At 41.8% G+C, this 22,314-nt stretch overlaps 1 protein-coding gene across 1 annotated transcript; it reads left to right on the top strand.

Annotated features, from left to right (window-relative positions):
• Nucleotides 1-1,419: 1,419 nt before the first annotated feature.
• On the top strand, nucleotides 1,420-21,641 carry Selenot (selenoprotein T). The gene is made up of 6 exons (XM_038347435.1): nucleotides 1,420-1,629; nucleotides 14,819-14,929; nucleotides 15,346-15,472; nucleotides 17,056-17,143; nucleotides 18,651-18,804; nucleotides 19,193-21,641. Exons 1-5 carry the CDS (start codon nucleotides 1,493-1,495, stop codon nucleotides 18,773-18,775), a joined length of 588 nt encoding a protein of 195 aa, XP_038203363.1. The 5' UTR covers nucleotides 1,420-1,492; the 3' UTR covers nucleotides 18,776-18,804; nucleotides 19,193-21,641.
• Nucleotides 21,642-22,314: the final 673 nt, after the last annotated feature.

Here is a 22,314-nt window from a genome sequence, read left to right as displayed (position 1 = left end):
CCTTTCCCCCACTATTAAAATATCCTTGAGATTGTGACTTATGGAACTAAATTGTATATTTCAGCATAAGTATCAGTTAATAATTGTTTCAGGAAAAGTTGCCCAGCAATGAATTTCAGATAATGTGCACAATTTTTTGTTCTGTTGCTTATTGAGATAAGGTTTCTCTCTGTAGCTCTGGCTATTCTGATCCACCTGCCTCCTTGAGTGTTGCGTTGAAAAGCGTGGGCCACCAAACCCCATCAAGATAATGTCCACAGTTATACTACCAGTAATGAGTAGCGGGGCCGGGACAAACAAGGGGCCCCCTCTTCCTACTACAAATGAGCATCTTATACTCAACTATTTCTTTCCTACCAGCGTACATTCTGCAAGGTGACACTTTAGGAATGTCAAACTTTCTCTGACAAAGACGCCGAAAGGAACTGTTCATAGAACAATCTTATCTAAGATGTTCTCCTACAACTGGCAAAGGAAGGCTCCCAGAAATGGTCCTAACTTGCAGACACCTTGGAGTCCAGGAGAGACACGACTAAGCAATAAACATCTTTATGATAAAAGGCCCAACATCAAAAGCGACAGGAACCTTGTAGGACAAACCATCACCATAACCCCCAAATGAAGCTAATAATCTACGATGATCAAGCTGCATCTTGGAGCAGATGTAATCATCTTACCGGAAACATAAAATTTGTTTTCAATTCTTTTAGGAGAGTTCAATATTGTAAGAGTAAAGGAAAAGTCATTAAAACATTTGGGTGTAGCTGGGCGGTGGTGGCACACGCCTTTAATCCCAGCACTTGGGAGGCTGATTCGTGCCGACCTCTGTGAGCTCAAGGTCAACCTGGCCTACAAGAGCTACTTCCAGGACAGGCTCCAAAGCTATGTTAAAACTCTGTCTCAAGACCCCAAACAACAACAACAACAACAACAACAAAACCATTTGGGCGTGCCCTTGGATGTAGAAGAGCTGGGAGGTGTAGCTCAATAGTACAGTCCATGCCTAGCATGTTCAAATAACTGTTCAACCCCTAATAATGCCGTAGATGATGATAAACTGGTCTGTAATCCAAAGACTCAGGAACTGAGGAAGGAGAATCAAGCGTTCAAGGCTTCTAGCTGTCTACATGGAAGCAGTCTGGGCTGTATGGGAATGTCTTTTTTAAAAAATGGGGAAAGTGTAGAACTCATATCTGCCAAGTGAAACAATTACCGGCCCTCTTTATATTTCACCAGCAAAATTTCTCCCTCTCTCCCTTGGACCCTTACCGTTTGCAGACATCCAAGATGGTGGTGGATCAAGGCAGCCAAACAGGTCACGGCTCTCCTTCCCACAATGGGCGCGGGCGCCGGCTGCGCAGGCGCAGCCCGGCTTCCCTGGCCGACCTTGGCGGAGCGCGCCTGCGCAGTGGGGAGCGGTTCGCGGCTAGGTTTGGTGCTGGCTGCAGTCTCGGTCTGAAGGCGGCCGGCTTGAGCGCCTGTCTCCACGAAGATGAGGCTACTGCTGCTTCTCCTGGTGGTGGCGTCGGCGGTGGTCCGCAGCGAGGCCTCTGCCAACCTGGGCGGCGTGCCCAGCAAGAGATTAAAGATGCAGTACGCCACGGGGCCGCTGCTCAAGTTCCAAATTTGGTGAGTACGTGCGGCGACCCCCGGCTTCGCGGCCTAGCGGGCTGCTCGTTGCCTGGCGGCAGAGCGCGGCGCCGGCTCCCGGCCGCATCGGGTCTTCTCTGTCCTCGGGGCCCTGCCCGTGGTCCCCGGCAGCCTCCGGAGTGCCGGGCTGGGGCCGCAGGCCTTGCCGAAGCGGCGGGGCTCCGCATCGCTGCGCGCCCGGAGCCGGGCCGGGCTGTGCGGCGGAGCTCGGAGGACGCGAGGTGGAGCCCGCCGCTCCAGGTACCGCGGCTCGGCTCCGCGGCTCGGCTCCGCGGCTCCCGCACGCCTCCCGGGCGTCCGACGACTTTGAAAGGTCTTGTGCATTCATTGGGGGAAAAAATAAAAGGAAGGGAACCCGTCCGTTTTCGACGCCACTTAGTAATTGACTTTGTTGTCAATTAGAATTTGTTGCGCATTAGAAGCAGAACAAGGGATCCTTTTTACTCAGGTGACAAGGGTTGAGGAAGCTTTGAAAAGCGCCGTTTTAAAAAAAAAAATCACAAGGCTGGAGAAAGTGAAACCTCAAAAGATGAGGTTTTCTCAGGATGGGATGTCAGATTAATTCTTTTCAGAATATGGATACTTTGCAGTGCCGTTATTGGCCAGAATTCATTTAAAACCGACTTTTCCAAAACGTTTACCAGTTAATCTTAAGTTTAAATTTTTATTTCATCGTTTTGCATAATCACTGAAGACGAAGCCAACAGCTGAAAATGAAAGATCAGTTTGTGATATTTAAACCGCACAATCAGCAAATAAAACGGGGATTTGAGTTTGGCGTGAAAATTTGGTGATTTCTTCCCGGTTACAGACAAAATTCCCTGCGAACTTTACTGTGTGCCCGGATTTCTCATCACGCCACAGATCGCCGCTGTTCCACTGACCTACACCCATGGCTCCTCGTGCTTTTTTTTTCTTTTTTCAGAAAGTGGTAGCTGTTGTACCAGCTTACAAAGATGGCTAATGATTAAAAGACTGAAGTTTTCAACTTGAACTCCTGCTTTTTTTGTGTGTACTTTTGCTTGCATTGGAATTCTTTAATATATATATATATATATATAGGTGTGTGTGTGTGTGTGTGTGTGTAAATGCTTGTCTGTCACAGTGCCCATGGAGAAATCACAGGATAGCTTGCAGGAGTTGGTTCTCGCCTTCCACCATGTTGACCAGGGGCATTGAATTCAATCCAGTTTCCAAATCTCTCTGACACAGTACTTGGATTCTTGTTACAACTTTACTTCGTGCATTTCTCTTAAGATTTCTAAAAGTGTACACATAGCCTGGTGACGATTATAATCTCAGTAGTTAGGAGATGATATGGGATTTCCCCTCTGTATATATGCTCTGAACATCATTGGTTAATATAGGAACTGCTTGGGGCCTATATCAGAGCTATAGGGGAACAGAGCTAGGCAGGGAAAACTAAACTGGATGCTGGGAGAAAGGAGGCAGAGTCAGGAAGAAGCCATGGAGCCCACAGACTGAAACTTTGCTGGTAGGCCACGACCTCATGATGGTGCACAGATTAATGGAGATGGGTTAAATTAAGATGTAATAGTTAGCCAATAAGAAGCTAGAGCTAATAGGCCAAACAGTGATTTAAATAATACAGTTTCTGTGTGATTATTTCAGGGGTAAGCGGGGCTAAGCGGCTAAGAACTAACTAGCGGTCGCCTTCAAGGAGGATCAAATATTCCAGATCAACCCTGGCTACATAGGTCAGAAACCAACCTGAGTTACCCCAGTCCCTGTCTCAACAAAATGACAGCAAGTGGGGGGAATGGCAAGCAGGCATTGAAGCTTTTTAAAACATCATAATTACTGTAGTTGAATTTTTGATGATTAGTATTTTTTTGTAATTTAGGCTCAGACTTGTTTAAAATGACAGATATGTTTGTTTTGCAGTCATCGTAAGCCCTTTGTTGTAACACGGGGGGGGGGGGACCTGCTCGTTGGGGTTTCTATCCTGCCCAGTTCCCACAACCGGTAAGCCCCAAAGAAAATCACACAGAGAGTCTGCATTAATTATAAACTGATTGGCCCATTAGCTCAGGCTTCATATTAGCTCTTGTGACTTATGTTAGCTCATTATTCTAGTCTATGTTAGCCACATGGTTCAGTACCTTTTTCAGTGAGGCAGGTCACATCCTGCTTCTTTGGTGGTCTGGGCAGGAGTGGGAAGAATGGGCTTCCTCCTTCCTAGAATTCTCCTGTTCCCATCTCACCCAGGCTCTACTTCCTGTCTGGTTAACCTGCCTATACTTTCTGCCTGGCCAATTAGCTTAACATGATTGACAGAATACAGACAATTCTCCCGCACCACTTTGTTGTTTCAGAATATATACATCAGAAACAGCTTTGTTATAACACCCTACCAAGTTGTCAAACTAGCTTTCTGCTCTTCCCCTACAGATTCGTCTGTTCATGGTTCATGACTATTAGGCTTCTGGTTTTGACAGACTCCTTTAAAACATTTACCTGCAGGTTTGTGAAGGGAGAAGAAACTAATAGAACTGAGCATAAACACATGAAAAAACCTTAAATTTCGTTTGAAATTTCAGTGCCGTAAAACTTCTTTTTTCAACTTAACTGTTTTAAAGAAGTTTTATTGATTTTTGTGTTCATATTTATCGTGAGTACCTTTTCGTGAACAGTCGTAGCTCAGTACACCTGCCTTCTGGTGCTACCACTTCAGTGCTAGAAGAACAGACCTGCAACACTGTGTAAGGAACTGAATTAGAAAGGATGAAGCTTCTGACCAAGGTCTGTGTTCTTGTGCCTTTCCCACAACTGTCCATTCGGTTTCTGCTGTGACCCTAGTTTAAGATTTCAGTGTACTAGACAGGGCCACCGGGAAAACTTCCAAAAAAACGGTACCATTTGTTCTCTGTATCTGAGTTCTGTTGTATCTCTGCGCTGGCTGTTGTGTTAGTTGAATGAGCAGCAGATACTTTTATCTGTCAGTGATTTCATAGTGAGTGTTTGGATGTTTAAATTCTAGTCAGACCTTGGCTAAGGATCTGTGTCACTGTCCTTCCTCAGACTTCTGTGGATCAGTGTATTCTGGGAGCTGCCCATAGGCATGATGGGTTTTTATTTTCTTTTACGTGTGATTTAACATCCACTATCCACTCAGTTCTACAGTTCCTACAGTTTAAGGGGTTACTGACTATAACTCTTTACAGTAAATATTCCCTTGAGCATTAGACAATTGAGTTACTGATAATAATAGATTAGATGAAATTAAGGTTTCAGAACATTTTTCAAATTAGCATTCAATTATTCACTGCTATAATTCCAGGATTAGCCAGCTCCTGACTACAATTTCATGAGATAAGTGAGGCAGGTATTGTGAAACTAGATTTTTATTTAAATGTGTGCTGTGTCAGCCCTGCTTTCATAGTACAGGAGAAAGAAATTGACCGAATATGGAGGGAGCTGGAGAGATGCTCAGCTCAGTTAAGAGCTTGCAGCCCCAAGTTCCCAGCTCCTGTGTCAGGCAGTAGCTTTACAACTTCCAGTCACTCCACCTCTGCCTTCCAGAGAATGTAGTGCTGTGTTTTAACAAATAAAGCTTAGAAGATCAGAGCGCAGAGCTAAGCCACTAGAGGCCAGGGAGTGGTGGCACCCACCTTTAATCCCAGTACTAGGGATCAAAGAGGCAGAGGGATCCCGGTTAGTTCAAAACCGCCTTGGGCTACACAAGATTGAATCTATCTAAAAGAGAAACAGCTCACACAAAGGTGATCCCAGCACTAGGGAGGTGGAGACAGGTGTGATATGGCTGGGCAGAGAGGAATGTAAGGAGGGAGGAGACAGGAGCTCAGTACAGTCTGAGGTTTAGTGGAGACAGATGCAGTCTGGAGATGCAGTTTTGAGAACAGTGTTGCTCCTGTCTGAGCATTGGTAGAGATAAAAGAACTCTCTAGCAGCTAGCTGCTCTGCTTCTCTTATATTCAGCATTAACCCCTATATCTGACTATGAATTTTTATCACTAATGCCAATTAAGATTCATGCTACAAGAGACCTGCTCAGACTCGCCTTTTCCACAGAAAAAGACCAAAACTGATTTATATGTTGATACTGATCAAAATTAGTAAAATGCAGAATTGGAGACATTGTGGATCATATTGGTTAATTGACTCTCGATATTTGCACACTTAAACTACTGTTTTACCTACTCTTCAGGTATTTTATGTTGTTCACAGAACTTAATCCCGTTCTCTTGTAGCAAACTAGCACATAAAATTGCAATTCTGCTAAGTTCTGTTAGGGAAAGTCTTGCTGATAGGAGACTGCCAGTTTTGGATTGGGAAGATCTTTGAAAAAATGAATTTGGTGGTGGTGGGTGTCCTTCCTCAGAACCTCACGAGCCCCATCTTGTTTTTGAGACAAGGTCTTGGGACCTGGGGCACACTGTCATTTCTTGCTTTTTTTTTCTTCTGTTCTTAGTGCTAAGGATTGAACTCAAGTCCCTATGCTTGCTTGGCAAGTACTTTCAAAATGGAGTCATCTGCTCACCCCATGAACAGAGATCTAATGATAGATCTTTTCTGTAGGGCTTAGTAAGCCATGGCCTTATTGAAGGAAAATACACTTTCCTGAGAAGCCCAAGGCCTTTATTTACTTTAATGAATATGTAGCATAGATCCTTGAGGTTCCAGTTAGCTTAAGAGAGGCCAACTAGTTTTAGTGTGGAAATTTTTTTCAGAGGATAAGAATGGAAGGGAATATATTTATGAGGGAAAGGGCTCTTTAGAGTTGTCCAGCTGAGAGGTGATGGAACTCGGAAATAGAAAGAGGTTAGAGAGGTTTTCTAAAAGTAGGTAATTTAGCAGGCTGAGGTGGTGAATTTCATTTGGCCCTCTGTATCTGTGAGGTCCACATCCGTGGATTTGCCCGTCTCAGATTGAAAGTATCTGCAGGGTATGGCGTAGTGATTGCACTGTACTGGTGTCCTCCAACAGAGGACACACTGTTCCACTGATTCGACCACTAACGTAATCCACAGATGCGTTCATGCATACAGGAAGAGGTGTGCAGGGCCTATGCAAATGCTGTGCCATTTTATTATGTCTAAATGAGCACCTGCCACTGAGCTCCCCGTGGACTCCACAGACACAGTGTAGAGAGCAGTCGAGATGCTGAGCTGCAGAATGATGAATGGTGTGTGCTCTCTGGCCTGTCTCTCCAGCCCTGCAGATCAGCTTCTAGCGTAGACTCTTATTTTGAGTCTTTTTGTTTCTGCTGTTTTATTTTGACCCCCCCCATAATCTTTGAGGTCTTTTCTTTCTTTTTGTTTTGTGTGTGTGTGTGTGTGTGTGTGTTTGAAACAGTGGTTTCCAAGCTATCACTGGTTTTCTTGGAACTCTTTAAGTTGACCAGGCTGGCCTTCAACTCACACCTGTCTCTGTTTCTGGAGTGCTGGAATCAAAGCATGGATCCAGTTTTGCTTTGTTTTGTGCCTTATCATTTATTTATTTGTTTGTTTGTTTGTTTGTTTTTAAAGAGAGACCGTCTTGGCTATGAAGACCTGTCCATTAGAGAATGTTAGTGTGCGAATGGTAGACTTTTGTCTGTTAAAAAACTAAAATGGGTAGAACTTGTTCTGTTCTGCTTTAGCTGGTTCTGTGACACCTGTCCTCCCCAGCCCTTTGTTGGAATGGAGATGATGGTTCCAGTCTGGTAGGTTGTTACCCAGCTGGCCTCTGCTTAGCTCAGAGTGGTTTATACTTGAGGATGCTATGTTCTTGGCCTCCATGCCACTAAACCAAGCTTCCAGATTTCATTGTACCACTATCGTTATTCCTGTTACCCTCGGACCCTGATGAACCTGTACTGCCTAAATCTCACAGGATTTCTTTTTAGACATCTGGGGCTGGAGAGATGGTTCAGTGGCTAAGAGCTCTGGCTTACTCTTTCAGAGGTTCTGAGTGTAGCAAGCCTTTCTGAGACATATTATTTATGAAGTCAGCCTATAGCTTAGGCTTATTCCTGACTAGCTTTTATGTCTTAAATTAGCCTGTGTTCTTTAATCTACATTCTACCACGTGGCTTTTTACCTTTCGTGTTCTCTCTCTCTCTCTCTTTCTTTCCCTCCAACTTGTTCCTAGTTTCCCAGTGTCTCTTACACACCTTGTTCCTAGTTTCCCAGTGTCTCTTACACACCTTGTTCCTAGTTTCCCAGTGTCTCTTACACACCTTGTTCATAGTTTCCCAGTGTCTCTTACACACCTTGTTCCTAGTTTCCCAGTGTCTCTTACACACCGTGGTTTCTCTCTCTATGCCCAGAAGTCCTACTTGTACCTCCTGCCTAGCTCTTGGCCACTCAGCTCTTTATTAAACCAATCAGAAGACACCTTGGCAAAGACACATTTTTACAATGTAAACAAATATTCCACAGCATTTCCCCCTTTTTGGCTAATTAAAAAGAACAGGTTTTAACTTTAATATAGTAAAATATACAATAACAGCAATTATCAGGTAAGACTTACATTCACAGTGTCTAGTCCATTTATATTTAGCATATGAAGAGAAAATAACATTATTATCTATCTTACCTTGATGAATTTAAAGGTTTATACCTAAACCATTTTCTATCATAACTTGTATTATGATCCTAAAACTTTCTTTAAGCCTTAAAACATTTTCTTAAACAACTTAAGTTGTTATGTTTTTCAACCTTATATACTTTATCTTTCTTTTGTGAGTTTATTTTTTTAATTTGGTAACAAGGGAAACTGTAACTATCTCATCTTTGTAACTAGAGGTTTCTCTCTTGCCTGCCGATTCCCGAATAACCACTTTGAGGCTTAATATTATTACAGATTATTTGGCCAAAGGCTCAGGCTTCTTACTGGCTAGCTCTAAATGTAAATTAACCCATTTCTCATAGTCTGTGTATTACCACGTGCTCCATGGTTTACTGGTAATGCTTCGGCATCTTATGTCTCTGGTGACTGTTGGTATCTCCCAGACTCTGCCTTCTTTCTCCCTGTGGCACTGCTTGGATTTTCTGCCTGACTCTATTCTGCATGGTTGTTGATCAAACCAGCTTCTTTATTAACCAGTGGTAATTAACCATATTCACAGCATACAGAAGGGAATCCCACATCACATCTTCAACTACATCAGTAACTCAAGAAGGATTTAATATTGCCTGAGTAACAAAAGTGTAGAGCAAATAACTTCCAAAACTATAGAAACAACAGAGAGACATCTGTCTGCCTGAATAGTCACCCCAAGTTTCTCTCTAACGTTGGGGCCATCGATCTTCTTCAATTTACAGGCCTTAGAATATCTGAAATAAATTGATGCTGCTAGGAGCAGATGTGTCCTACTGTCATGAAAAGCCTTAAAATATATTTCTTTATGACCTTGAAAACATACCTAACATGTATACAAGTTTGTTACTTCTTAATCATCTTAAATGGTTTATAATAATAGCTTTTAAGGACTATAACCTTGCATTACATTTTAAACACATTTCATATTGCTCACAAGTGTCCTCATGTTTCATGCACCATGGTCCATCTGTTATGGGCCTTAGATGTCAGCACACTCTCTTGCCCCCATTGAATGAAGCAATTTCGTTGGTGGAACTGTGCAGGTTAGTCTATAAAGAACTATATAATTGTGCGAACCCATAAAGCATTGCAGTTACATTGTATTTTGGTCATTTGGATAGTCTTTGTCTTCAAGCTCCTGATGCTTTTAAAAATGTCCTCACTCAGAAAAAGGAGGGAAACCGATGAAACTGATATACTTCTGGAAGTATTTGACAATAACTTATCAGATACTCCTAGTGAGATCAAAGATGCAGGTTACATCTTTTTTTGATGATTCCAGAGACAATTCTACCAGTTCTACTGACAATGAAGTTATAAAAGACCTGTAAGGAAGGAAGCTCAAGGTGGCGGTGCTTCCAAGTGATTCTGACACTACTGGTAATTATTGGTCTGAAGTTGACACACTACCATCTTACACTTGTTTGAAGGTTATGCTGGGGTCACTACATTTCTGTTTCTGTGTGACTCTGTACTCTCTGTGATCAGTCTTTTTTTCAGTGATGAATTAAGATTTATGCAAAGAGCTGTCTACCTCTCATGATCAAACCTCAGTAAAATGAAAAACACCACCTACAACACTAAAGTGATCTCTGGTTACATGAAGGACATCAAGACATCCCTTTACCTAGTTAAGCTGATGGAGACTGTTGGTCAACAGATCCGTTGATATGCACCCCCATATTTCCGCAGACAGTGAGCTACCATAGATTTGAACACATGAACATTCTGGCATGTCAATGATAACGCCCAAATGGACAGTCACTCAGGACGACTTTTCAAGAGCCAACTTATGCAGGATCATTTTCTGCATAAATTTTGAACAATATACAAACCAAAGCAACAGTTGTCTTTGGATGAGAGAGTGATTCCATGGAGAGGAAGTTTAAAATTTCACATGTACAACTGAGCAAAATTAACAAAATGAGAATTTCTTGTTTGGATGGTGTGCGAGAGTGAGCCTGGCTATGAAGAAAGATGAGAGTTTTGTTTGGTCTCTCTTCATAGAGGAAAATGTTTTATGCAATACTATATGTTAAAAAGTACTAGGAACTTTAATTGTTTAATTGCTTCTGTGAATAGTAGTGTTATTACTGAAAAAAACAACATCTAAAGTGCATTATGATCTCTAATTATGATGATTTAAATAACATGGAGTTTGTGTAAAAACGTGGGGTCCCTGCGTGTATGTCTTAGAGACTTCTGTGAGGTGTGAAATGTAGTAAATGAGCTGCATAGGTTCAGTACCGTAAACAAGAGTAGAAACATTTACACAGTGGAACAGAATAGCCTTAAATTTGTAGCAGTGTACAAAATCCATACCAATGTATTGTAAAATATTTGAGACTAGTGGTTTTTCAAAAGTAGACTCAACAATCCACCTTCTCGTTATTTCTATACTATATTTTCCCCTTTTCCTTTAGGAAGAGATTCTTGAATCTAATTTCCTTTGTTCAGCTTTTTTCTTCCCATTACCAATAACAACTTGGAACCAGCCCTCCCCCCCGATGATGGCAAATATCCATAACCCACTGAGTGACCAAAAGTTACCCCCCCACACACCTCTTAGGAATGTGGGCACCATGTTGTTTGTGGACAACAGAATCTTTGGGGGACTCTGAGAAAAATGGGATAATTATCAAGTCCTGGGAGAAGGAGCTGTATTATTTTTTGTTTATTCTCTGTGTGATTGGAAAGTGTAGCGTTTATCTGAAGTCTTGGCTGGAGAGTCTGTGAGGCCGGATCATCTCAACTCACAGTTTTGAAGTTGTGGATGTAGAATTTTGAGAAAACTGTTTTGTCATTGTTCTTTGTCCTGAAATCACAGTGCTTTCTTTCAGAGGGCACAAAACTTCTTTTGTTAAACTTATCATCTGTGCCACACAGGCAGGTTCTCCCTTCCATGTGTGTCACACGGTCTCTCACCTTGACAGTTCATTTGGAAGGTGGTTGTGTAATCCGTGGGGAGTTACCTTCCTGTTATGACTCTACTACTCAGTTCAGCCGTGATGTCCAGTTAAGGTGGGACCTGGGCCCATGCTTATTATTGCCAATTTTGCTAATAAGGAGAGAGTAGAGATTATTTTTTCATAAAGGTTAAATCCAGATAGGTTATGGCCTGAGAAAAGAGGGGTAGAAAATTATATATACCAGTGAAATTCCAGCTACATTCTCACTTTAACACACGTGTTTGATCTACGCACTGCACTGTGGACTCGTGTGTTTCCTTACAGTTGTTCCCCAGTGTCTGCTGTACATTTGTCTCTCTCAAATGAGATGGTAAACTCCTTCAGGAGACTGAGAAATGTAATCATTTAAAGTACTGTTGTAGTCATTTTTCTACATATCCTGTGTCCCTTTTGCATGGTGGTTTTCAGCGTACAGGGGTAGCTGGATAGTCAGTGCAGGTGTTCTCATTAGGCCAGAGTGGGTACTGTGACAGAATGTTAATGGACCTGCCTGTTGGTAGTTGGAGAGCGCATTTCCTAACTCTATGCGTGGGTCCACGTTTAGCAGCCTTCCCTCAGTGCTTCTTAAGATTCTTATTTATTATCGAGGAGGTGTGTGTGCACGTTTATGTGGCGGTCATGAGGACAGCCTTAGAGTTGCTTATCTTCAGCGTGGGTTCAGGGATTGAACACGGTCATCAGCTTGTGTGGCAAGCACTTTTACCTGCCGAGCCACCTCACTAGCTCATGAAACTTTTTTGTGTCTGTCAGTCTTTTTAGCCTGAAAATCCTTACTTTATTGTCCTTTGAGGACAATAAAATTGACTGTGGAGTCAGATATGTTTCTCATCTGGTTCTGTCCTCTGTTAGTCTGATGACTACGAGCAGGTCAGCCCACCTTTTCTGAGTCGGCTCACGTGTAAAATGGAAGGCAAAACTTAACAGGCTTGCTTTGTTCTCGGACTTGCTCACATCAGTTTTCATGAGACGTCAAAAGAGAATAAGAATTGAAAGTGGTAACTGTATTTTGCCCATCTTCTTGTCTTGTTTGTGGTTAAAGAGCTATTTTTGATCAATTCTGCATTTATCCCAGTGTGGTTTTAGCTTAAAACATTTTTTAAAAATTGTAATGTGTGCGTGTTCACATGTTCACTCTCTTGTGGGCACCTTTGCCTGCTGAGTCATCCTGACCAGATCTTTTTTGTTTTTTGATGCACCGCAGGCCCTGTACTTACCCTTTGGAATATCCAATTCAGAAAAGTCATTTATTTGGAAAACAGTGAGCTGACAGGAACTGTTATAATACTCCGTATAAAATAGACTGCTAACAGTACAACGCACACGTGACTGGAGTCAGCTGGCTGTGTGCTGGAGATTCCTAGGAACCGTGTGTGGGATGGGAGGAGAAGGAGCACGGGTGAGCTGTGCCTTCCTGCTGGCAGTGCTCAGAAGGTTCGAATTAGACCTCAGTCTTCACATTTCAACCACCTGTGGGAGGCTTAGTCTGAACCAGGTGGAGTAAGCAGAAGAGTTCATAGTTGGCTTGAGGCTGGGGATGGATGGACTAGCACGGATTTGTATGAGAAGAGGGCTGTGTGTGTGATAGTTGATGACTGGGGAACAGAGCTGAGCAAATTAAGGGTTTCTTACCTGAAAACAGGCAGGTATGACAGAGCATTTGTAGAGTGCTTTAGGGCAGACTGTAGAATTTAGGGTCAGGAAAGATTTGGTTGGAAAATAAGCAGACTTGAAAGGTTTCCCTAACATTTTCGTTATATATAAACTAAATACTTCTATCTACAAACATGTTAAAACTGATTCTCACTTTCATGGTTCTTTAAATAAGTCGGACCTATTAACACTCATGAAATGTTTCAGTGTGCTCTGGGCGTTCCAGAGGACAGTGAGAGACGGCCCTAGTCTTCAGTGGCAATGTGTGTGGGGAGAAGTCATGCACACCATGGAACTGGAAACTTAGGAATTCTAGAAAAGCCTTTCCCATGCTATGTCAAAAAGGCTTACTGGTTTTTCATCTCTACCAGTTTAGTTGCTGTCTTAGTTAGGGTTTCTGTTGCTGTGAAGACATCGTGACCATAGCAACTATTATAAGGAAAACATTTAATAGGAGTGACTTGCTTAGTTTCAGAGGTTCAGTCCATTATCAGCCTGGCAGGGAACATGACGCCATGCAGGCAAACATGGTGCTGGCTACATCTTGATCAGAAGGCAATTGGAACTGGTCTCAGACACTGGGCAGGATCTTGAGCATAGGAAACCTCAAAGCCCACCCCCAAGTAACACGTCCTCCAACAAGGCCATACCTATTTCAGACAAAGCCTAATAGAGCCTCTCCCTGTGAGCTCATGGAAGCCACTTACATGCAGACTATCATAGCTGCCTAACTAGGTGCCAGCTATTTCACTTTTCTCTGCTGTATCTGCTAATTGTAGCCAGATAGCTGTTAGCAGTAAGCTCAGACCTTTTCGAGTATCTTACCTCTCACTGCCTCCTAATTAAGATTAAAACTTAGGCAGGCTATGGGGTATGGCTCAGCTCGAGTGCTTTTCTATCAGAAGCAAGGATTGACCCTAGCACCTGGGGAGGATAAAAAGGAAGGAAAGGGAAGGGGGATGACCACAATCTCAGGCCTTTACAGTTACAAAAAAAAAGCCAAAAAGAAAAGGAAAAAAAAAAAACCCCTGACTTCCTTCCACTCTTTTTTCTTCTACTCCCTCCATTCCTGTTTTCATAGTTCACATGGCAGAGGGTTAGGATCCTACTTACAGGACACACAACCCCTGGCCACCATTGTTCATGTTCCAGAAATGAGTCCTATTATAAGATAGCTTGGAATTTCTCTAGAAATGAATGTAGGTTTTAAAAAGTTATTCCTTTAATACTAGAATCTTTTTTTTTTTTTTTTTTTTTTTTGATTTTTCGAGACAGGGTTTCTCCGTGGCTTTGGAGCCTGTCCTGGAACTAGCTCTTGTAGACCAGGCTGGCCTCGAACTCACAGAGATCCGCCTGCCTCTGCCTTCCGAGTGCTGGGATTAAAGGCGTGCGCCACCACCGCCCGGCTAATACTAGAATCTTTGAGGGAAGTACAGTTAAAATCTTTCAGTAGGACTGAGAAGAGAAATATGCACATTTTATTGGGGAAATACGGATGTAAGTCAGAAAAACTGTGGAGGAAGCCTTCTCGGGTCCTCGGTTTCCCTGTTTAGTCTCTCACAGGCCTTCTGCATCCTTGGGTCCAGACCTGTTTTTAGAACTTTTCAAACGCACTTCCAGGGCTCTGCACAAGCAGTGAGCAGTGGGAAAGGGTTTCCGCAGCTTGCATTTCCGTCAACACGTTTTGTACTCTCTACAAAGAGTCAGTTGATGTGAGAGTGATGTGCAGACATGTGGATTGGTGTTTGCTGTTGTCTAACCCCAAACTATGAAGTGTAGTGTTGTAGCTGGCTGGTTATCTGCTGGGAACATAAATACACAAAATTTATAAGGTGGAAAAAACTTCCCTGTGTTCATTGTCTAGGGTCAGTCATTAATTGTGGTGGATTCTAAAAAATTTTTAATCTGTTAATATTTACACTTTCTTTGACTTTAAGTCTAGATTCACTCAAAATACTAAATGGAAACATTTTTTTTGGCAGTGTATCCTGAGGGTACAGGCGGGTGTTTGAGGAATACATGCGGGTTATTAGCCAGCGGTACCCAGACATCCGCATCGAAGGAGAGAATTACCTCCCTCAACCAATTTATAGGTGAGTGAATTTCAGTGGTTTGAGGACAGCCTTTCAGCTAACACGGTTTGTAAATGCCTCATTTGCCTCGCTGGGTCGTGTAACTTCTTCGTTCTTATAGTAATGAACAGAGAGCTCTGCTTTGTGAACAGCAGTGGGATGAGGGCATTTAAAGAGGTGTCTCCTCATGCAGTTCATGTCGGGAAGTTAGTCTGAGATTGAGTCCAGGCTGCCGCACCTTCTGAGTATGCCTTTTACCCCTGAACTACCTCAAGTCCCCCAAATTTCCTAGAAAACCAGTGATACTAAATTTAATGCAATTAATAACTTGGATTTTATATCCAGAAAATGTTTTCACATAAAGTTTGATTACTTTAAATTCCAGAATAGATAAGAAATTGTAGTTTCTGATTAACTTTTTTCTTTTCTTTTGCTAGACATATAGCATCTTTCCTGTCAGTCTTCAAACTAGTATTAATAGGCTTAATAATTGTTGGCAAGGATCCTTTTGCTTTTTTCGGCATGCAAGCTCCTAGCATCTGGCAGTGGGGCCAAGAAAATAAGGTATGTGGCTTTGGTGACTGGGGCTTTTGGGTTGTGGTGACTCTGTGCGTGCGTGTGCATGTGTGTTTAACTTATAAGAGTTTAACTTACAAGAGCAGGGACAATTTTATAAGCATTCAAAAGAGAAAGAAGCTGTGAAACCTCAGCAGCCGCCTGGAGGAGAGAAGGAAAAGCCATGACGTTTAAGCTGGTGTGGCGTCAGAGCCATGCTTGGTGGGCAGCCGTGGTAAAGAGGGTCACTAGAGAAAGACCTAGGAAGCCCAGACACTGGGGGAAGTCCAGAGTGTTTAGGGAAGCATGCGTAGTATAGAGAAAGGAGAAGTTAGTCTTTCTCAATGTTGGGCTTTTCTTAGTTATTCAGCCAAGTGGGCAAGCTTATTGTTGCATTGCTGTGCCCTGTGACCCTCTGCCAATTAGTCTTATTTTTAAATCTTTGTACTTAAATTTTTTTTTTCCTGAGTCACCCACCATTATTGGAAATGGATTTAATTCTATTTCTCTTGAACGGGAGTGTTTTGGCTGCTTCCCTTATGAAGCAAAGTTCTCTGGGGAGTGCTATGGCTTTGCCCTTTAGTTCTGGCACCCTTAGCAGACTCCTGTTCGCTGGTTCTTCCAGAACAGGCATTTGTTAACATAGACATCCTTAGCTGTCTCTGGGAGAGATCATCTGTCCCGTTGTTCACTAGACATGGCTTGCAGTTCAGTTTTAACGTGTTCTGTGCTGTGCTCACATATGGATAGCACAGAGCTATGCTTGCCATTATTCTTAGTTGATCATGGAAATGCCAAGAGATAAAGATACAGATTTTGTGGCAACGCTTTCTGTGTTCCCATAAAACCTGTCAAACACCGCCTGGCTCAAAGAGAATAGTCAGGCAAACTTTCTTTCCCTTATGGGCATTGACTTTCTGAAACAGTGTGTTATGAGTTTATGCCTTCACTATACCCAGTTTTCTGTCCAGTAATTTTACTAAATTAAAGCGCTTCTACTCTCTTTTTGAAAAGGGTAGATTTGCCTTTGAAGGGTGAATGCATGTACTTTTATGTGCTAAGGCAGTCTAAGTCTACAGATGGTTTTAAAATGTTTTTTTAAGCTTACATAGGTTGTGTGTCCTATAAAGTTGCTGACGATTGCGTCACTGCTCTTACGAAGGCAGACACAGGACATTTTCCCTTATGTGTTAGGGCAGTCCAAGCCTACAGATGATTTTAAGATTTTTTTAAAATTTAAGTAGGTTGTATGTAATATATGTAAAGTTGCTGGTGGTTGCACGCAACACTATTCTCTTGTGAGACATTTTACATCATAAAATTTGTAAAATGAGCCATTCTAAATTTGGTATTCTTTTTTATTTAACTTCAGTTATTGAGACATTTTAGAAATTCTATAAATAATAAGAATGGTATCTGTAAGTTCTTTAACATGTAAAGAGCTATGCATTTTTCCTGGTATGTAGATGATTTGTGAGATTATATTTTGTGTGGACACTTTTAAATTATATTAAAAGAAAGTGCTATCAAATTAAGGCTGAAACTTTCTATGAAATGAAGGTGTCTTATATTTTGTGCTGTTTGGCTTCTAGGTTTATGCATGTATGATGGTTTTCTTCTTGAGCAACATGATTGAGAACCAGTGTATGTCGACGGGTGCATTTGAGATCACGTTAAATGGTAGGTTCTGAGTGTTGTGTACTTGTGATGGGCACGTGCTTACTAACAACAGGCTTTTAATGTCCATATAGTGAGTTTATATGATAGAGACTGGAAATTTAGAAAAGAATCTTAGTTGCTACCTGAGGGTCTAGAAATTCTAGATGATTTGACTCCCATGTTTTAAAAAACTCCAGGCTTTAAAATAAAACGAGTGTAGTTCCTGAGTGTATCGTTTTAGGGCACTGCGGGTCTGTTTGGAGTGCTTTACTTGGGAATCTTTAACATAACCTGCTTAAAAATAAAGCTCTTAGCTACCTCCTCTGGATCCTAGGTGCTGCTTCTATTCTCCTCTGGGATTTTTTTGTTCATTTAATTGTTCCGTCATTTTTCCTGCTAATTTGCCTGGAAACCTCGGATAGCCTTCCATTGCTCCCTCCACCCTGACCTCGCACTTCTGTCTCCCACATTGCTTACAAACCCATGTCTGCTAATTTTCCCTGCTAGCATCCTAGTCTGTTACATGACCCCCGGCTGGTGAACATACCTTTAACGATGACTTTTTACTTTTCTTGTTTTGTTTTTTAAGACACAAGCTATGTGACAGTGCTGGCTGTCTTGAACTTGCTCTGTAGCCTAGGCTGGCCTCGAACTCAACAGAGATCTGCCTGCCTCAGTCTCTTGAGTGCTGATTTAAAGGCATGCACCACCACTGTCCAGCGTGGGTTCTTTTGTTTGCTTGGTTGTTTGCTTTTTTTTTTTCAGTGACTTTTTTCCTTGTGTCCCCTGAGTGTCTAAAACCCCTTAAGTTCTTTTTCAAGATAAATGCCAGTGTATTCAGCATGAGCAGAAGTCCTGTAAAATCTAGTGTAGGGGTCAGCTGACTGTGGCCTATATCTCGTATCCTGTTGCCTGTCTGATGGTTTCCTCTGAACACAGTTGTATGCCCGGGTTTAAAGTGTGTTCCCATTCCTGCCTCAGGTTGCTGTGTGAGCTGAATGACTGTGACATACGCTTCCCTAGAAAAAATGTTTAACTCTGGTTTGCTGCAGTTTGTACCCCAATGCAAATTTCTCTGCCTCTCGGTTTCCCTTGCAATACTTCCTGATAACAGCGGCCTGTGCAGGCACACTCTCCTTTTTAGCCTTCACACTGCTTCTTACCTCTGCAGGTTTCTACTGCCATGAACCTTTACTCAAGCTTAGTGGCTCAGCGTTACCTTTTTAGGCCTAGCTTACCTGCTGTGCTTCCCTGGCAGTCAGCAGGAAAGGCTGGTGATTGTGCTCCTCCTGGCACTGCAGCGTCTGGTTTCAGTCTTCCAGCATGCGTATAATTCTGTGCTGACATCTGTGATGCCCAGTGGTTCCTTTGCTGCCGTGAAAGCCCCCAAAAAGGAAGAAGCATTGCGCTTTTGTAGCCCCTAATTGTGAATGAAAGTCAATAAGTATTTGTGGGGTCAATGTCTATCGTGGGATTACATTAATGTTTTTTTGGGGTGGGGTGGGGTGCTGGCTGTTTGTTTTTGTAGATGTGCCGGTATGGTCTAAGCTGGAATCTGGTCATCTTCCGTCCATGCAACAACTTGTCCAAATTCTTGACAATGAAATGAAACTCAATGTGCACATGGATTCAATACCACATCATCGATCATAGCCCTACCTATCAGCGCTGAAAACTATTTTGTAAGTAGTTTAAAAATACAGTAGCTATTTGTAGCTTTCCTTTAACTCTTACCACAAATGCTAGTAGATGCTACATATATTATCACTTTGGTTTCCCACTTAAGAGGAAACAGAGGGATGTCTTTCAAACTCTGAACTCCTTGTAGCCAGAATTGATGTCTTACTATAGTTTATAGATGCACAGCTTCTTACTTTCAAATAATTAGTTCCTAAACGCAGATTATTTTTTAACATACTTTAGAAAATTGATGAGCAGATATGTAAATGTGAAGAGGCTTGGTTAGCTCTTGCTTAGTAGTATCATTTTCTGTCCTGTCAGCCGCTAGCTTCCTAGGAGTTGGTGTCACAGTGGCTACTAAAATACAGCCTTCTTTTCTCTTTGTTTCAGACACTAAGGGATTTTGCAAGAGCAGCGTGACTGACATTATGAAGGCCTGTACTGAAGACAGCAAGCTGTTAGTACAGACCAGATGTTTCTTGGCAGGCTCGTTGTACCTCTTGGAAAACCTCAGTGCAAGACAGTTTTTCCATTGCTGGCACATGCTCAATTGTGCACACCTGTGGCGTGCAATGACGCTGTGTAGCTTCCCCGAGCCCACCGTTAACTGTTTGTTCTTCTTGACGTGGCATTACTACTTGTAACTCTTTTCTTGGTCATGTTTGGGAAAATACACAATTGAGTTACAACTTGAGTTTTTTTCAAGATGTGTGTTAAACTTGTGTTTTTATATGAATTTTCATTGTTTTATAGTTTTAACGTCAGTTTTCTTGGAAACACCTGAAGTTCCCAACTAATTTATAAAAGTTTATCAGATAGCCCTAATTTGGTCATGTTTAATATATAGTTTTCAAAACACTGCAGATTGTGAACAGTAAATTATACAGGATGATGGGAGGAAATCCAATATCCAGAGTGCTCTACCGTGTGTGTGTGTGTGTGTGTGTGTGTGTGTGTGTGTGTACCTGTGTGTGTGCATGCGCATATGTGCGCTCTAGTGCTTATGTGTGGGGTGTGGAATGTGTGTGTATGAGTGAATGATTATCAGGAACAACAAAACCAACTGCTTTTAAAATCCCATTGTGTAGTTCAGATGTCTTTCCTTGACCAATCTAATGAATTGATCAATGGGCCTTTATACTAAACTAAAAATCTGAGCAGATGTATGTTAAACAAGTTTGTTGCTTAGTATACCTGTTAGCATTATTTTTAATACCATCTGCCTAATGTTTTGTTTTGGCTTACAGATATTCTCATAAAGGACATACTTTAGATTCACACACAAGTAATGAGCTAATTTACTGTTTTTAGAACAGTTGAAACTCACCTCACTAAAGAAAAATTCAGTGAAACCTCTTTACAAAGTATGTATTATGTAAACAGATCATTTGTCTAGTAATTGAATCACCTTAACATCATATATCAGAATTTTGTTGTATTTGAAAGACAAAATTAAACATATTTTTAATGTTTTCATATTGTTCCAGAGTTTTAAAAGAAACTTATGGTTGATAATAAGAATGATTTAGTAGAAATAGAAACTGAATAGCAGTTACATTGTGGCCATGGTAACAGACAGGGATGAAGTGGAAGAGCCCTGGATTTGTGAGTGGAAGTTAAAGAGCTTAATTTAGGGGGAGGCGTTGGTGCCTCCTAACTCTTGACTACTGGAATACCTTGAGTGCATTCAGGCAGTGCCTCAGTGCGACGCCTAAAGTGGAATCTACTGTGGTCTTGAGCTAACAGGCAGATAGTCTAGTGATGGGCTGAAGAAAACTGATGCAATGTTGCCCTTTGACTAAGATTGCAGCACTGCTAGCCCAGGTCCTCTGCTGATAGACACTGTCATTTAAACTCAAGTTCCTTAGAGGTTATTATTTATGTGTAAATATATATATATTTTTGACTAGGTCTTAACCTTGTTAATATGATTGCCTATCACTCCAGACTGCACATCTTGTAAAGTTTAGCATCAGAGGGGCCTTTCTTCAAGTAATGGACATTCCATTTATGACACAGTTAGCTTTATGGCACATAGACATTCAGAATTTGGGCCATGGGTGTTCATGTGTACTGGACAGGTCAAACTATGAAGAATCTAAAGTCAGATCCAACTTTCTCCATGTTTGCCTTAGATTGACTTTGTCTCCTAGTTAATGGCTTTAACTGTCTTGGACATCTAGTAAAATTCAGCTGTTTTATCCACACTCATCTCTGTTTTATTTTATGCTTACATCCAGAATTTAGTAGTCTACTAAACAAATAAATGAGATGCATGAATATAAAAATTATAAGGAAAAGGAGAAAGTAAACTATTTATAACATTATTATATTACTAACAATTTAAGATGTATTAGTTGCTTATAAATTGGCGCAGCCGCGTAATTGCAGAATGTCTGTGCTCTAGAGCTAGAAGACTGTGCACTTGGCACCAGGCTGGCGGATTTCACTGGAGTTTTCAACACACTCGCCATTGTGAATGGTTTTAAAAAGCTGGTGGAGTCTGGTTTTAAACTTGAACACACGCCTTTTGAGCGTGAGTGGCATTGGTGATGGCACTGGCATTAGTGACAGTTGCTCAGCCTGAACAGCTGTGAAAGTGGTGGGATCCAGTGATGTCCAGTCTTACTTTAAAGGTTTATTAGTTTGGAATTTTGATTGACTGGCATATTCTATCATTGTCATAACTTAAAATAATTCAGTTAAAGTTTTTTTAAAACATGATTTGATATTCTAGGGCTTTTCTTTTTTTAAAAAAAAATGAGAAGCAGGTAAAGAATTGTAAAGACTTGGAACTTCTTTGTGGCATTGTGAAAATAAATGAGCCAATGTGAAAGGAGCCCTGCTTTGTGTGATTGATTTTGCACCAACATATTTTACATACTAAATGTATTTAGGGAATTATGCATTGTAAAAATTGTCATCTAATGTTTCTTTTCATTTTTTATTATTTTATTACTTAAAAAATACCAATCCAAATTCCCACTCCCTCCTCTCTTCCCACTCCCTCCACACACCCTCCCACCCCACTTCCTTCCAATCCTAAGAAAGGGCAAGGCACCCTTACCTGCGGAAAGTCCAAGGCCCTCCCTACTACATCTAGGTTGAGCAAGGCATACATCCAAAGAGAAAAGGATCACAAAAAGCCAGTACATGCAGTAGAGACAGATCCCAGTGCCACTGTCAGTGGCCCCTCAGTCTGCCCCAAATGTCAACCACATTCAGAGGGACTAGTTTGATCCCATGCTCATTCACTCCCAGTCAAGTTTGGAGCTAGTGAGCTCCCATTAGCTCAGGCAAACTGTTTTAGTGGATGAACCCCTCATGGTCTTGACTTTCTTGCTCATATTCTCACTCCTTCCACTCTTCAACTGGACCTTGGAAGCTCAGTCCAGTGCTCCAAGGTGGGTCTCTGCCCCTGTTTCTATCTGTTGTTGGATGAAGGTTCTATGGTGATATTTAAGATGATCATCAGTCTGACTACAGGGCAAGGCCAGTTCAGGCATCCTCTC

This window comes from Arvicola amphibius, chromosome 11, assembly GCF_903992535.2.
Source record: "Arvicola amphibius chromosome 11, mArvAmp1.2, whole genome shotgun sequence".
Taxonomy (NCBI): Eukaryota; Metazoa; Chordata; class Mammalia; order Rodentia; family Cricetidae; genus Arvicola; species Arvicola amphibius.
This window is presented reverse-complemented; position numbering and strand designations above follow the sequence as displayed.